This window comes from Haemorhous mexicanus, chromosome 15, assembly GCF_027477595.1.
Source record: "Haemorhous mexicanus isolate bHaeMex1 chromosome 15, bHaeMex1.pri, whole genome shotgun sequence".
Classification (NCBI taxonomy): domain Eukaryota; kingdom Metazoa; phylum Chordata; class Aves; order Passeriformes; family Fringillidae; genus Haemorhous; species Haemorhous mexicanus.
Genome location: NC_082355.1, coordinates 9,770,960 through 9,787,673, shown reverse-complemented (window position 1 = coordinate 9,787,673; position 16,714 = coordinate 9,770,960). Strand labels below are relative to the sequence as shown.

Sequence of the window (16,714 nt, the reverse complement as noted above, 5' to 3'; positions counted from 1 at the left end):
TGAGCCTTTCTGAAAGGGAATCAAGTAATGCTTGGTGAAATGCAGCATCTTCTTTGCAAGTTAAAGAATTAAGCAGTCCTCCAGCTTTTCATAAAATCATGTCTAAGACTAGACCTCCAGGTGAGTTGGACATCTGCAAAATTTCTGTGTGTTCCCTTAGAAACAAGCAATTTAAAAAACAAGCCTCCATGTTATTACAGAATCTACACTGTACCCAAGAAACTTAAAAGTCTCAAACAATATGAATATTAAGAGACCTTCTACTAAGTCAACAGCCAGGTACATCATTTAGAGGTACCCAAGAAGTTTCACACACAAGCCTTAAAAAGGCATAACATTTGAATTTCAGCTTTGAACCAAATCATCAAATTTGGGTTCAAACTTTGAAGAAGTTAGTAGAAAGGAAATACTTAAACAGAAGTTAACATAAACCACATACCACTGTTTTTCAGAATGGAAACCTGGGCAAATACACATTGCACTAAACTTCAAGTTGTTTCCTTTAATATTTACAAAACTGGTTTTATTCTTAGTTTTTCAGAAAAATTTTAAGTATTAGCACCTACATTGTAAATGACTTAAACTTAGATTTACACTTGAAATAAAGCCACAACGCAATCAGTTAAGTGAACTTATATTCTTCCATTTCTGAGTATTTCAGTAGAGCACCAAGAGGGAAAGAGCAACATGTGAGTAACCAGCAAGCTGTTCTCAGCTGTGAGACACAGGCCCAGGCACCTTCCTGGGACAAGATTCAGAAGGTCAGAGTTTTCCAGCACACTCCAAATCACCTCAGTTTTAGTTATTTATAAGGTGGAAATTTCTATGCAAGTTTATAAAACCCATCCAGCTACATGTTAGTTTATTAAACCACAGCTGACCTGAGATGCAATTAGAATTTTGACATTTTTCCATACTTAGTTCACAAGTTTATTATGAAAAACACTGCAGCTCTGTCCTGCAGTAACATTGTTTTACAGAAAAAAACAGTTCTGTTCAAAGTAATTCACTATCCTTGGACAATTACAAGGGACAATATGGTAGGGCAGAGTGGAAAAGGGAACTGAGTGCAGACAAAAAAAAAATCAATACAATTAAATTAAACAGTATTCCCTGAAAATAAAACAAACAAACAGTTTCAGAACAAATATGAGGCCTTGGTACTTATTTTAAAAATGTTCTTTAAGCTTCAATGATTGTTTGCTGCTACCCTTATCTACAGTCATGCTGAATAAAGCTATAGCTAAATGGAAAGTTAAATGTATTCACGAGGTGTTAATGTCTACATCTTATTATTTGCAGTCTCTCAGAGAAAGCAAAAGTAACTACAAATAGCGCTATGCCAGAAACTGGTTTCTTGACCAACAATGTTGCTTCAGCATGCAATGAACTGGTTCATTCTAAAGTGGTCACAGTTGTTGATGACAAGAGGCTTTGTATAGAATATGGCACGTCTTTTGGTCCATGTGAAAACAAAGTTTGAATGTTAAATATTTTCTGACACTTTGGAGTTACTGTTGCTCTTCCCATTTTCTTTAGGTCAACATATGGTTCATGGCAATACTGTACAGGTCTAAAATCTCTTTACAGGAAGTAGTCTGGGGTGCGACGAGTAACATGCGGTTCACCTCTGCGCGGTGCCGGGTCAAACTGCAAACTGGAGAGCACAGACAGCAGTGAGAACGAGAGCTCAGCCTTCACTCAGGTATGTTCTAGCCGTGAGTTACAGGAGCAGTGGTTTACCACAAGTGAGTCTCTGCAAGTTTTACCAACCAAGTTTTCTAGAACAAGTGTTCTAGCTCTTCCACTCCTGTTAGTATGTATTTTAACCATCACATTTTAAATTCCCCTTACCATGAAGGTCTGGAGAAAAATTAATTTTAGCTTTAAGACTCAAACTGGTTGAACACTCTTATCTATCAGAAAGTTAAAGTCTTCAGTTATTATCAAAGAGGGCAGTATGTACAATGCTTTTGCCTCATTTACTAGTGAAGTTGCTGCTGCAGTAGTTAATTAGAAATCTCATTTAAAGACCTGACACCCAACACCCGAAGAATTCAAAGGTGCCGAAAGTCTCCTGCCCAAGACCAACAAGAAGGCATTACCTTAGATGTCACAGACTACTCCTGCTCTCAAATCACATCCCTAAAAAGTAAGTCATTAGAATCCAGGTAGTTATACAAAACAAAATTGAGGAGTCTCACTTTAATCTGACAGAGAAGATCTCAACAGCAACTGTTCCAGAGGCTTGACTCCAAGACTTTAAATGTGACTAACCCAACAATTGCACACTCACTCCACCTCCCAAAGGCTTAGAGAGGGGAGAAAAAAAAAACCCCATACTTTAACATAATTAAATGGGATCTTCAAATCACGGGCAACATAATTCTCATTTTTAAATATACTTACAAGGAGTATTTTAGAGTGTCATCAAGTTCCATAATTGCAGCCTGGTTGCCACAACGGTAACAATAGTTTGGAGCACTGAAAATTGTTACTACATTCCGATCATGGCACCAGTTGTACCCCTGGAAAGGAAGGAAAAAATAATTCAGACAACCAAGTTAATGTACCCCATGTAACCACCTGACTACAAACCAACCTTTCAATGCACACAACCCTAAGTGGCATTTGTAGGGTTACTTTAAGTAAGCTTAAGGTTGAATCTTGCAGTATTTCTCCATTGCATTAGCATTAAATTGATAAAATGGCAATTCTGAAGTACACAATCCACTCTGAACCTTCAACTGTGAACACCAAAACCAGAGTCCAGACAGACATTTAAAAATCTGAACTGCTAGAAACAACAAGAGTCCAAGAAAAAAACATTCATCCAAGCTAAAAAGAAAAATTACACCTTTTTTCCAAGAGAACATATTTTAAAACCTTTTTATCTCCACAGAAATGCAATACGACATCTAGTACCAAAGCCTGGTTTGAGATACTGCTGTAAATTTCCAGGAAAACAAGGCCAAAAAAGGTTACTACACTGTCAAATTCCTTTAATAGCATGTGAATACTGCCAAGGTCAAGTTTCTGGAATACTCTTAGCTGGATCATCACCTGTCACAGTAGCATATGCACATCTGTGACGCACAGAGCATGGAATAAATGGACCAAGGACACAATCCAAAGTTTGAACACACTGGATGTCCTGCTCACCTCCATTACCAACTGATGAGCTCTTGAAACCAACGTAAGGCCATTAGCATGGTTAAAGGTTTCTGAAATATCTTGTCCAAATGTGTAACCTGCACCTCGAGGAGAAATTCCCCAGCCACCACGATCATCTGGATCTGACCATAGCAAGTCACACATTGGACCCTGTAAGAGATGTAGATGATGTTTCAGAGGTGAAGTGCAAGGAAACAAAAGCAAACAAAACCCAAAAATGCTTGCACTTGCACCACCCCTGCACAACTATTTGAGACTTAATATGTTTCTTTCTTTAAGCAAGGACATGCCCCTCATGTTTCCTTTAAAAAATCCACAACAGAAAGACAACAGGCCCTTTAATATTGCTAAGTTGATTTGAATTTAATTTGCAGCCTGCAAGCTTAACCCCCCAATACATGCTGAATCATCAATCTCATTGGCTTAGAAAATTATTTTTCAGTACCTCATGGGGAACTTCCTGCAAGCGATCAAGTGCTCTGATGTGATCCAGTGTATCTATAGATGGAGAGAGGCCACCATGTAGACAAAAAATCTGCAAGAGTTAAGAAACATGAAGTTTATTTGCATTACTCAGTGCAGTTAGAACAGTTTAGAATGAATTATTATGAGAAAATTTGCATGAGATTCCTTTAAAGATGAGAACTGACAGAGTGCAATGTTGAGAAGTTCTTTTACAAGAAAAAACATTCAACTTGGACAAATGTCAACGTACCTGGCCATCCACCAAGGCAGTTAGAGGCAGGTAATCAAAAAGGTCTGTAAAGTATTTCCAAACATTTGCATTTCCGTATTTCCTTAAACATTCATCATAGAAACCATAAACTTGTGTGATTTGCCTGCTTTCATGGTTCCCTCGAAGAATTGTGATTCGTTCACGGTAACGGACCTAAACAGAAGAGTTTATTTTAGCACATCAATGAGCAAATCTTCCCTAGAACAGAATTTGCACTCCTCAATCCCTGCCACACACCAATAAAGCAACTAAAACCAAACTATTCTGAAGATTATATAATAACCTTTAAGAGGAAAAAAGTACTCATTTATTCCAATCTTCAACTGCCAATTACTTCTGAGATTAATTACAAGTTGTATTTATTATTACTAGGGGACTTCACTGCACCTGTGCATTAAGCTCATCTCTCCAAGCAAATTCTTAAAGTCTGCTACTTAGGCAAAAAAAAAAAAAACCACTCATTTTAGAAAAAGCTCAGGCTTGCACCTGAACATTTTTATAATTTTTTTTAAGAACTGACTTAGAAAACTAAGAAAGCCAAGAAGTCAGTTTCAGTAGCTCTAATACCAATGCAGTGAAAAACATAATAGATATTAAGTGTAGTCAGGATAGTTATGATATATTTTATACAAGACTGTAAAGCTGAGAAGTTACCTTAAGAGCTACAAGCAATGTGACTGTTTCGACTGAGTAATATCCTCTGTCAACATAGTCCCCCATAAACAAATAGTTCGTGTCTGGTGATTTGCCTCCAATTCTGAAAAGTTCCATGAGGTCGTGAAATTGTCCATGGACATCTCCACAGACTGTGACTGGACATCGCACTTCTTGTACGTTGGATTCTTTTGTCAAAATTTCTTTAGCCTGTAAAGCAAATAAGCACATAAATTTTGAGTTTGTCTATGAAGAGTTGTTTTATTCAAAGCACACTCTACCACTTCTAACTCTGCTACCTGCTTGCTTTAGGAGCTCTCGTCCCTTCCTTCCCTGAAGCACTTGAGGGAGAAGTTGATCTTTACTTAAATGCCATTACAACAGCATTTCACTTTATGAAATCTTGTATTAGTAATTAGTAGTTGCATGGCTGCTTTTCCTCCTTGAGGACAGTATCAGAATCAAAACTTCAGACTTTCTACAAAAATGGTTCTGCAAAGCATAGAACAACAAACATCACTACTGGAACTTTAAAAGTTTTTAAGCATTTTGAAAAATGGAATCTAAAAATCCTACCAACATCTTACTTCCAAAAGCCCAAACACTACCAATTCCATGGCAGTCACCTGTACAAACATCTTCAACCCACCTGCAAAGGCAGGGGGTCCTGCATGAAGCTGAATGAGAACAAACATCCAGTGGTACCAGCAATTACAGAGCAGGCATTACCTGCCCAAGTTCTCTCAACAAGTTTTGTGATTAAACACAGACTAATAACATCAAGTTGTGTCTTCATAAACCAAAGCTGGCTACGGTGTTTGTCATCACCATTTTTTCCCAAAAATTGTGTATATAAGAGTTGTACACAAAGGTAATTTGTATGAAGCAGAACAGGCTAAATATAGCACCAGAAAGGTAATTCTGAAATAATTCAAGACAGTGGTTACAGTTTGTTCTCAGAACAGTCACCAGACACATGCCACAATGATTTGCTAAATCAAGAAGCTATTAGAAATATAAATAGTAACAAGTTTACTAGTTACCATCTACTAAGATTTCCCTCCTTTTCAAGCGTCAATGCTCCTATTCAAAAGGATCCTTTTGTACCTCATTAACTCAATTACAAGAAAACACATAAAAATTATATTCTATTCTATAACCCAAGATGTCTACAAGAAAGAGGTTGACACTCCCACCCAAAGTGGTGTCACTGTCCCACACATCATCCTGACTGACCACCATGGTCACCACTTCAAACAGAAGCAGCACCTAGGTTTAATGATGGAAATTCATGAACTTCAATGTTTCACTACAAAGAAATGCAAAAATACAGCATGGCTAAGCACCCTGCACAACACAAAGCTTTAGATGTCACTCTGCAGACGTATTTACATCAAAAGTCAGTCTCATATGACAGTTTCCACTTGCACTGTGCCCAGTACTAAAGATAGGTCATTCCTGGCTTGTGGTCAATGCTTAAAGTGCAGATGTATTTTAAGATAGCCTGACTTGAGTTAATTTTAATGCAGTGACACTCACCGGATGTTTTGAAGGTGCTTTAACAGCTTTAGCCTCTTCTAATGCTCTCTTACATTCAGAAGCATTAGCCAGCTTAATTCTCTTTTAGACAAAGAACATCACAGATGCTTGCAGCACTTCCATATAAAAAACCTATTCTTTATTGAGAATGTTTCTACCACTGGATTTTCTTAACACATTTGAAGAAGCACTGCATAAAGAATGCAGTATTCCTTTTTCATCAAAGGTATGCAGCATTTGTGCTGAGAATGGCAGAGTTCTCAGCAACTGAGTTGTTGCTTCCTCAGTTTCTGAAATACTAAATCACTCAGATACACACATGACCAAACAGAGAAGTCAGACAGCTACTCTGATGTAAAAAGACTGTTCCAGGTCAATTTGCAAAACAGCAATCTCTGTTTAAATCCTGCAGTGAAGGAATACCAGTGCAGGGATTCCAACAGTTCCATGTTTTAAAACCAGTTTCATGCAACACTGTTATGAACTGTTTAGTTCATTTACAGTCTTCTATCCCACAGTATTAGAAGTGGCACATACTCAAGTGCTTTAACACTTGGCTCTATAAAAGAGCTTTAGCAAAGCTGAAGGTAGAAAAAATAACATCCTGAAAGCAAGCCACCCCAAAGCAGTCTACTATATCCCAACTATAAATTCCTATAAAAAGGTAAAGTAAAAAAAAAAAAAAAAAAGGACTTTTAATATACCATAACACAATACAAGCACAAGTTGCTAAGACAACAGTACATTTAACACTACAATTTTAAAATGGCAAATTGTGATCACTAATACTACTCCTGCAGTATCTGTGCTCCTGACCTTGTACTGGATCACACACAGAAACTCCACCTGGTTCCACTCCCTCTTTTTATTGATTCTTGAAGGTGCTGCTCACTCGCGACATCACACAACTCCCTCCCCCTACCCATCCTCCACTCCAAGAAATGGACTTTGCATCAACAGCTCTCCTACACTTCCTGAGGGAGAGGAAGCAGCAGAGCACTTTTCAGCATCCTTTAGCAGAAGGCAGAAAACTCCTTAATCCAACCATCTGACAAAGGAGAACTAGGAAAGACACACATACATCACAGCCTGAACTTCAAACACCCTGGGACCTATTGCCACAAAGGAAAATAGTGTGACAATGCATTTTGAAAGATCCAGACTTCACTGCCTATCATCAGGACAAACAATGATAAAATTCATAAACAGATTTTCTTGAGCACCTATTAATTCTTTTGTATCTCTTCCTTTTTTCAGTTCTCAACAATTCCTACTATTAAGAAAGCCCTGAACTTCTCCACACCTCCAACACTTAATATTTTTTACACAGTAGAATACCACCACAAGTCAAAACTTCTGTGGTGCAGAATACTCAAGCAAAAACTTCTTATCAACAACCTACCATATTACAGTTGTAAAACTCTAAATCAGTTTAATTATTTTTTCAGCACTACACTCTCAGATTTCAAAATAAAGTGCAAACACATACAGAGTAAGACTGCAAAGAACATGTTACTTCAAGTTGATAAATGCTAATTTTACAGCCAATTACCAATGAAGTCAAAGACAAAAAACTCACAGCTGTGAGACAGTTACATGAGAAGAGTCTAAGAACTAAGTGCAATGCTGTCATAAACACTACTGCTGAGATGGAAAATCACATCTTTTACTCAGAACAAAATTCAAACAATAAGTAGTAAGTATCAAATACATTTTGGCTTAGTCATAGTGACTGGAATTCATTCTTGATACTGGCTTACTCAGTCATTTCTCTGTAAAAAGAAAACTTGTACAATGCCAAAATATAACAAGAATAAAACCAATACTGGTTTAAACACACAAGAAAACAACCAATTTTCACTTTACTATAAAAAGAGTAGCACTGAATAAAAACTCAACCTAGTACTTAAGAATTAAACCATTCCTGGCCTGCTGCACATCATCTAAAGGCCCAGCTGAAGAATACCAAGCTGTTTTGGTGTCTCTTTTTACAAAACACATCTCTGCAAGGTGCTGGTCTTAAAACACAAAGATCAGCTTCATTGTTTTGAGACAGTGCAAGATCCAAGTGTATGAAATTTCATGGATAAGAATTTTTAACAGATGACTATTAAAGTCACTACCATACGATTTTCAGATCCTCAGTTTATTTAATGAGATGCACGGGTTGTATGCATGCAGATGTATCTCTTATTTCCCCTGCTCCCTCCAAATCTTTTTATCCTATATGCCGCAAATAAGGGCTCAGAGTCAAGTGCCACAAAAGCCATAATCCATCTATTTTATTTCCTCAACTCACTCTGTGCTGAGGATACACAAGCCTCCCTCATGAGCAGTGTGCATCATCAACCTTGTCTCACAGAAAATTTCCAGTGGTCCAGTCTACAAAATCCTCTGAATTAATCTGAACCCAAATTCCTCTGTGTTTCCAGAATATACCAGGTATTTCTTAATTACCCCGACCCCTTCTTAGGTCCCTGCATTCTAACACGAGCTCTGACAAGTCAGCCCAATTATCTACCACGAAAAATTCTCAGGCATGTAAGAGAAAATAAGAAGACCCAAACCAAACAGTAAACATCACTGTATCTTAATTGTAAATCAATGCTTGAAGCAGCACTATGAACCAGTCATCAAAAGATTACCATTACTAACTCAGTAAAGAAAATACAACCATTATTTTAATTAGATAACACAGCCCCAAAGTCATGGTTGCAGATGGTAACATGTCATTCTTGGCAGACCAGAATTCACACCTGCAGCCCACCATGCTGTCTAGTAAAGTGTGCAATGAGAAGCAACCCCTGTAACCAAGAAATAGTTATTTGTAGCTACCATAAAGATATTTTGATGAGGTTGAAGACTTCAACCACACCCATAATTTCCTGTCACCAAGGTGCACAGGATGTGACTAAAGGCACAATGATCAGCTAATTGGGATGAATACTGGTTTTAGCTGTTCCAACATCATGACCTGGAAAAGGTTCCAGTTCCAAGCAAAGTCATCCATTACAGTCAGCAATTCTTCTGCAGAGTCAATACTTATCAATTTAAAGATTTCCCCACTCTTCACAAGGGGAGAAAAGAGAGCAGGGTTAGACAAAAGATGGGCTTATTTTCTAAAGCAAAAGGTGTTTTAATTCACTGACATTTTAAACAAAACTAGATAAATGAAGCCTCCAGTAACACCCTTCTGTGAAGGAGACATCACAGTCAGATTACCCATGACACAAATGGGAAATTGATTTATGCTGAACTACACAATCCACTAAGGAGTTCAGTGCGAATGTGTAAGTAGGAACACAACTAAAACACAAAGCTCCCCACTGACAGTTATTTAGTATTCCAAAGTAAAACCAGGATTTCCATCCACATAGAAATACTGAGCAGCAAAATACTCTTTTGCCAGGACAGAAGTTGATGCATCTGCTTTCTCTCTGGATTTGGGACTAGCACGTACACTTTCATGTCTAATCTCTTCTGTTCGGCAAGAAGAGAGACCAGTTTAAATATATTATATTAGCCAAACAAAAGAGCAACCCCAATGCCAGGACTGCTGTAAGATTAAAATAAAACAACCACTATCCTTTATTGCCTGTAAATTCTAGAAGACCTACATGAAAGCATGCAAGCAGCAAACTTCTGCCAAATAACCCTCCCTTCCTTTGTATTACAAAAGGACTGACACCATTGAAACCTTGGTAGTCCCCTCAACATTTCCATCTGAAAAGTTCAGTAGCATCTTACACATCCAGTAACTGTTAAGTATTCTTGCCCTCAGAGGCAAATCTGGAAGAAGGGGAAAGGCTGTTAATCAATCAGGAGTTGACAAGAGCAGTGAGGATAGGAAGAGGATCTACTGAAAGAACTCAGCGCCATTATTTTGATTCATACAAAAGATCTTGGTATCTTTAAATTGAAGAAAAATAATCTAGGAAAAACTTCTTTAAAAAAACATAAGTCAACTCAGGAACCCTTATGCCTTCCTTGCCTCACGGGAGCTCCAAGGAACACAGCAATGACAGCAATGCAGGAAGCTGACCACTTACAGGGATGTTTTTCAGTCCTCCCTGTAGGACAAGCTGTATTCATTTTGAATCATTCACGTTTTTAAAAAAATAAACAGGCTAAACCTATTCCCAAACTAGTTGTGCCTGATATCAACAAGTCCAGCTTCATGCAATGAACTCAGAAAGTTCTCAACCCTTTTGTTCCAGTAACTCCAACACAGCTTGGCACAGTCATGCTACAGGTCAGGACATCAGCTGGAAGATGGCATGTCAAACCTCAAGAAAGAGTTTAGAACCAACCAGCAAACCAGAAACACCTGTACTAGAAGGCATGTTCAAAATATTCAGCAGAAATATTGGAGACCTACTGAGTAACTGAGCTCTAGTATTCATTCTTTAGTTAGGAATAAACTTTTTCCAGCTTAATATATACTACCTGAAAGAAAATAACAACAGCATTACTGAATACAGTGCAGTGTTCAAGGGTCCCTAAGCAAGAGTGAAAATTCAATCCCTGCTCCTGTGATTCCCCTCACACAGACTTGCTGTACGAGGCCTGACACAGCCAGACAGGTTTGGGTTTTGTGCTGGGCAAGGCAACTCAGGTGAGTAACTGGAAATGGCTTGGAAGCGATCACAGAGCAGCATTGTCTTCTCACCTGAGGAGGCAACAGCCTCAGCACAGGTAGATTTGGAAGAGGACATCAGTCTTGCAGCCTCAGCCATGTCTTCAGCCTCCTCAAACAGGCAGAACTCAAGTAGGAACTTGCTCTGACTTAGGAGTGCTTCTTGCTGTTAGCTTAAACTATGCCCAGAACAACACAAGTATCTTTCACTCCTACTTGATCACAACTAATACTGCAACTAAAAAGTAAAAAAACAAAGCCAAACATCTCACTGCTAGCACAACTCAACTTTTACAGAATTTACTAGAATTGAAAAAAAAAAAACAAACCCAGAAAGCTGCTGATGGTATAATCACTGGCCCATTCAAGACTAAATTTTTATATGGACATCAAGATGTTGTATATGAATCCAGAAAAGGTGAGAAGGCTGGAGAGATTGACTCTTCAAATGCCTTCTGTGGAAAGAGAATTTCCATTTTTCATTATCAACCACAACAGAAAACAAATAAAAAAACAAACCACCAAAAAAAAATCTCCCACAACAAATCAGAACACTGGTCATCAAATGATTTTTTTTAAAGTGTTCAAGAAAATCTAAAACACAGTCATTTAAATGTTACAAAAGGCTTTGTACACTACACTTGACACTCTTCAGAGACAGAAGGTGTAACTACATGGCGCCATCAATGACTTGATCCTTAGGCATGTTCAACAAAGCAGCAAAGGAGCCCTAAACCACCCTCTAGTCTCCCAGAGCCCCTTGAACAGCTGCTGAGGGGCCCTCCTGCCACTGGCAGCAGCATTCCCTTGCTACAAAATCCAGAAGCAAGTGCAATGGCAAGGCAGAACTGCAAGACTGCACATTCCTCCTCTGCCAGGGGCAGAGGAACACAGAACCTGCCCAATGCACAGCCCACCATACAGAGCACACCTTACTCTCACTACCTGGGAATTCCGCTGGGGCAGGTTTCTTGGCTGATTTACAGCAAGTTCAGACAGGAACATTAATTTTCAATCATCTTAGTCTGAAGAATAGTTAGTTATACATTACGGATATGGGAATGCAAAAGCTAGCTAATGGAAAAGCCCTTGCAAATGCTGCTGGAAACTGTTTAAAACATCCACTTCTGGCCAAAATAATCAGCTATGAAAGGGAACTCCTGAACAGAATGGAATGTAGGAAGCAGAAGGGGACATGTGCCTCTGTCTGAAAAAGAGGCTGGACAGACAGCTCAGCTTAAAACATAGGAGTGAGATCCACAGAACTTGTAAGTTTGATGTATTACAGGAACTGAACTTTGATTGCACAGGCTTTTTTTGACCCAAAAGAAAGCTTCATCAGAAACGTCCTCTCAGACTTAAGTTACTCAATATAAGCTAAATGAGTCTGCACAACTCACACAGCTGCAATGGGTAACCTTTGGTTACAGAACATCCAACTTGGAAGATCCGATGTTAAAATGAAAATTCTACAACAGGGAAAAAAATTAGAAAAATACACCATGAACACGGTACATACCAGAGAACAGTACAGAACAGGACCAGAAACACATTTACACTACAATAATTAGCAATGGTGACAAATCAAAAAGCAAATGTAACCAACATCATTGCTACAGATCAAAAACTGCAGGAGTCAAACCTTGAATCAAGGTTTCTTGAATGCCTTTACCAGTATCAGCCCTTCACTTAGTGCTGCTAGCCAAAATATTTTAAACTATCTATTCAAAGGTATTTCTCTAGCAATTCAAGAACCCTGAAACGCCTTACATAGTATATGTGACCAAACAGTCTTCCCACTCTCCACAAACTGGAGATGCCACACTCAAACTCTACTAAATTACAGAGTAGTGTTTTTGAGGGAGTGGCTCTGACACTTCTGCCTGCACCTGCACTAGATAGTTCTGCAATAACCAAAGCAAACTCTATCCAAAAATTCACCTAATTCCTTTGTGCAATTTTAGACTGTCATCCCAGTCTCCTGAGCAATGTGCCACACCCCCAGTTTCTGTGATAAAGGGCATCTATACACAGAGGAGACAAAACCATTTCCCTCCACCGTCACAATGTATGGGAAAGAAACTAAACCAGCATCCTTTCATTCAAAATGGCCAGTGGAAAAACTCTTACCTGGCAATAAAGGACTTCCTTTCATCTCTGCCAATAAACAATTCAGCACTAACAGGACAAACACTGCTGATATGTAACAGTAACTGGACTGGGTATATTTTGACCACTTCTTTAGAACCTGAACTTCTCAAATGCTGAAGCAAAGCACACACAATCGGTCATTCAACTGATGTAGCATTAAACACACAGCACATACCAAGCCTAGAATAATTTAACTGTCACTCAGAGGTTGATTATTTCAAATCATTTGTGAAAGTATAATGTATTATTCATGGTTACAAATTACTTCTAGACTTGGAAGATATTTCTGCCCAGTTCCCACCACCACCATCACCCAGGTAACCAGGCTCAGAGAAGGACACACCTAGAAAGTAACTGGGATGCACAAATGGCCACACATATCATGTTCATAAAAAGCTGTTAAGTTCTTCAGGTATCAATACTGAAATACAAGAGAGCCCTTAGGCTTATCCTTATTAGAGAGGCACCAGTCTGCACACATGAAGCCCCAGCAGATCAAGAAATACTCGTCAGGGAGATCATCCAATCAAACAGCGTTATCAGGAAAAGCCTTAATTTTTTTAAAATTGTTTATTTTAACTAGCCCTAGCCACAATTCAATGTTATGAAGAACAACAGTTTATACCTAGTAGGGTCTTTATCTGCCCTTTGGAACAATAGCGGCATTTGACACTGTCCTTAAGTTATTCATGGAAAAACAGCCTCTTCATGTGATTACATCCACTAAACTATTTAAACAGCCCAAACAAAGAACAACCCAGTGAGGATGATTAAAGTCAGTGCAGGGAACATGGAAACACATTGAAGCAAGTGCTGTCCCTCAGCACAAAGGTGCATAACTGAGCTCTCAACCCACTTACACAAACACAGCGGAGACAAGAAGATGGAAAACTCAGAGTTCAAGGACCTCCTTCCAACTCCTTCCATCAGCAAGCATGAAGAAACTTAACTACTCTTAGCAGAAAGTCCAAGTAAATCCACCTGTAGTTATCAGCAACAAATCAACTTTCCCTAACGTGAGCAGCCCTGTGGCTGAACTCTGCACAGTGCTGACCACACACCCAGCACACAGAGAGAACTGTCACCCCACCCAGAACTCCCCCAGAGCCAACCCAGCCAACATGAAGGCTGCTGCTAAATAATACTGTGATTGGCAGATTTCTCTTCCACATTCTCACGGTCTCTCATCTCAACACACGATAGCCAGACACAAAATTTTCTTTTCTTTTTTCCTTTACCATTATTTTGGTGATGAGCATTACACATTTATCCATAAATACAGCTCATTTCTATTCTTCACTGGGAAAAAAATGAAAATGTCATCTTGTGCAATACTTATGACTAGGACTGTAACTTCTGAAAGGAATTTCTAGTGGTATGCCTGCTTCTCACTGAACCAAAACCCCCAGTACATTGAAAGCTTTTTGTACATTATACACCCCTCATGTTCCTGCAAGTTACCATACAGCCCCACAAAATGGGGCCATATGCACCCACTCCTGTGGGATTCAGAACTCAGCACCCATCAGTTCATAAATGATGGCAAGGGAAATTGTCTCTCACATAAAGCACTACAAGGAAGAAGCTGGATCGCCGTCATTGGAGAGGCATATGGAAATATGCCAGGTGACACTGCAACTCGCTTGCAACAGCCTTTCAAATACACAGCCTGGATCAAATGGAAACAGTGTTGAGTTGCTGGAATACAAGTGAACTAAAGTCTGTACTGGAGCAAACGCTGGTCTGGCCATTATCACTGCAAGTTCTTGATTAAGTTCATAGACAGTCCTCTCAAAAAAAAAAAAAAAAGTTTACAAAACAGCCTGATGTAGTATTTGAAAGCGTGAGTCCATAGTGGCAAGTACATAGGCTTCTTTAGAAGTCAGTACATCCATAACTTCATGTATTCCTTAACATCCAGTTCCCAAAAAATTCACAAATATTTCATCTTTCAATCTAGAAATACATAAAACCATCAGTAATTTAAAAAAAAAACAGTCACGACCACCAACAACCCTCAGCTATGAGGTTACATCCAGAATTAGTATTCAACTGGAAAATGCCTCTGGATGCTACCACAATTTTCCTGAATTTCCAAAACACAATCTGTCCTAGGTTGGCTTTACAACCTTTCTAAGGTATGAACGTCTCAATCAACACAATGCCCTGTAACATCCACGTCTCAAACCATCACCATAAAAATATGGACTTATATAGGATCTCGAATGTTTATTCTGTGAACTTCGTCAAACCCAGAACCTTACTGAGAGAAACCAAAACCCCAAAGCTAATTTACCCTTCAATTAGTTATAAACGTGTCTGCGCTTATTCATATCATGAAAAATACAAGAAATAGATCAAAGCAGCCGCTCTTTACCGCGCGTGATTTCCAAGCACCTACCATAAGCTTTTCTTTTCATTATAATAACTCACGCTTTGGGGGTTGATTTAACATTTTAACCGGGGGACGTCTCTCGGGGGTCTCTCCCGAGGATCCATCGCGGCCGCGGCGCCATTTTAGGAGGCGCTGAGCAGGCGGGAGGCGGAGCCGAGGCTCCAGCACTGCCGAGGGGCCGCGGCTTGCCCGGCCCCGGCTCCCGGCCCGCTCCCCACGCCGGGCCGCGCCAAGCCCCCTGCCCGCCCGAGGCCCCGCGCCCGCCCGGCTGAGCGGCACCGCCCCCGCCCGCAGCTCTCTGCCTGGCCTCGCCGCCTCCCGCAGCCCCTCGCTTCTCACCTTCTCGCAGAGGCTCTTCACCTGCCCCTCGGACAGCTGCTTGCACTCGTTGAGCTGCTCCACCCACTGGTCGAGCTCCTTGGTGAAGACCTTCTCCTCCATCCCGCTCTCCCTCTCCCCCTCCTCCTCCTCACCGGCTGCTGCTGCCGCACCGCCCCGCGAGCCCCTGCGATCCGCGCTCCCCACAGCGGCGGCGGCCGCGACGCGTCAGGGCGGGCGGGCAGGCGGGCGCGGGGAGAGGAGGCGCGGGGCACTCCGGCTGCAGCAGCGCTGCCGCTCCTCGCTCCGCACCGTGTAATGGCCGCCGCTGCTGACGTCACTGCCCCGGCCCCACCGCGGGGAGGGGGACGCCGCGGGAGCCGAGGGCGCTTGCGCGGCGCCCGGGCGGGGCCGCGAGTGCGCTCTGAGGGGAGGGGGTGGCTGAGGGCATCGAGCGCGCCCGCCTGCTCGGGGTGGCTGTGCTTCGTCCCGATTCTCGTTCACGGGTCTGCTCCTGGGGGCTAGCGCTCTCCGCATGGAGTGGTCCGTTTGAGGGGCGCGGAGTAGCCCTGCCCGGTCGCAGCCGTGAGGCGGGAGCCAGGGCACTGCCGTGGGGGGTAGCCGGCATGGCGGTGCCGGCCCCTCCTGTGCCCGGCTGCTGAGCGCCGGCTCCTCGCGGGGCACAGACTGGGCAGGGTCGTCGCCCGCTAAATGCCTGCTGCGGGGTCGGGAGACGATGTTTCTTTCCGAGGGCTTTGTGCGGCTCAGCTGTGTTTGTGGTTCTCCCTGCAATTAATGCATATAAGTATCCCCGAGGCGGGTGCCAGGGTCTTTGCAGTGGCAGGACGAGGAGCACTCGCCGTAAACTAAACCACAAAAAGTTCCACCTCCACACGAGAAAGACCTTTACGTTGTGTGTAGCAAAGCACTGGAACGGGCTGCCCAGGGAGGGCGCGGAGTTCTCCTCTCTGGCGGCTTTCAGAACCCCCCTGGACACGTTCCCGTGTCATCTGCTCCAGGCGGCCCGGCCCTGGCCGATGGGTCGGACTGAGAGAGCTCCAGAGCTCCGCTCCACCCGAACAATTCTGTGATGCTGAGGTCCCGCGCCCGG

At 41.4% G+C, this 16,714-nt stretch overlaps 1 protein-coding gene across 2 annotated transcripts; it reads right to left on the bottom strand.

The window, feature by feature from the left end:
- Positions 1 to 1,529: 1,529 nt before the first annotated feature.
- Positions 1,530 to 15,925, bottom strand: PPP2CA (protein phosphatase 2 catalytic subunit alpha). Of its 2 annotated transcripts, none has more exons than XM_059860540.1 (7): positions 15,625 to 15,925; positions 4,565 to 4,774; positions 3,890 to 4,063; positions 3,620 to 3,709; positions 3,163 to 3,324; positions 2,410 to 2,528; positions 1,530 to 1,657 (listed from the first exon to the last, which is right to left on the bottom strand). In XM_059860540.1, exons 1-7 carry the CDS (start codon positions 15,724 to 15,726, stop codon positions 1,585 to 1,587), a joined length of 930 nt encoding a protein of 309 aa, XP_059716523.1. In that variant the 5' UTR covers positions 15,727 to 15,925; the 3' UTR covers positions 1,530 to 1,584. The 2 variants fall into 2 exon arrangements, with proteins under 2 accessions (XP_059716523.1, XP_059716524.1); XM_059860541.1 differs by lacking the exon at positions 15,625 to 15,925 and adding an exon at positions 15,292 to 15,315.
- Positions 15,926 to 16,714: the final 789 nt, after the last annotated feature.

What these genes read in the sequence shown, in the direction of transcription:
- PPP2CA (XM_059860540.1), bottom strand. Translation starts at nt 15,726, where the DNA reads ATGGAGGAGAAGGTCTTCACCAAGGAGCTCGACCAGTGGGTGGAGCAG. An exon ending in CTCATCAGTTGGTAATGGAG is followed by an intron (nt 2,529 to 3,162) that starts GTGAGCAGGACA and finishes CTTCCTTTCCAG; the next exon opens with GGGTACAACTGGTGCCATGA. An exon ending in GACACTCTAAAATACTCCTT is followed by an intron (nt 1,658 to 2,409) that starts GTAAGTATATTT and finishes TGTGCTCTCCAG; the next exon opens with TTTGCAGTTTGACCCGGCAC.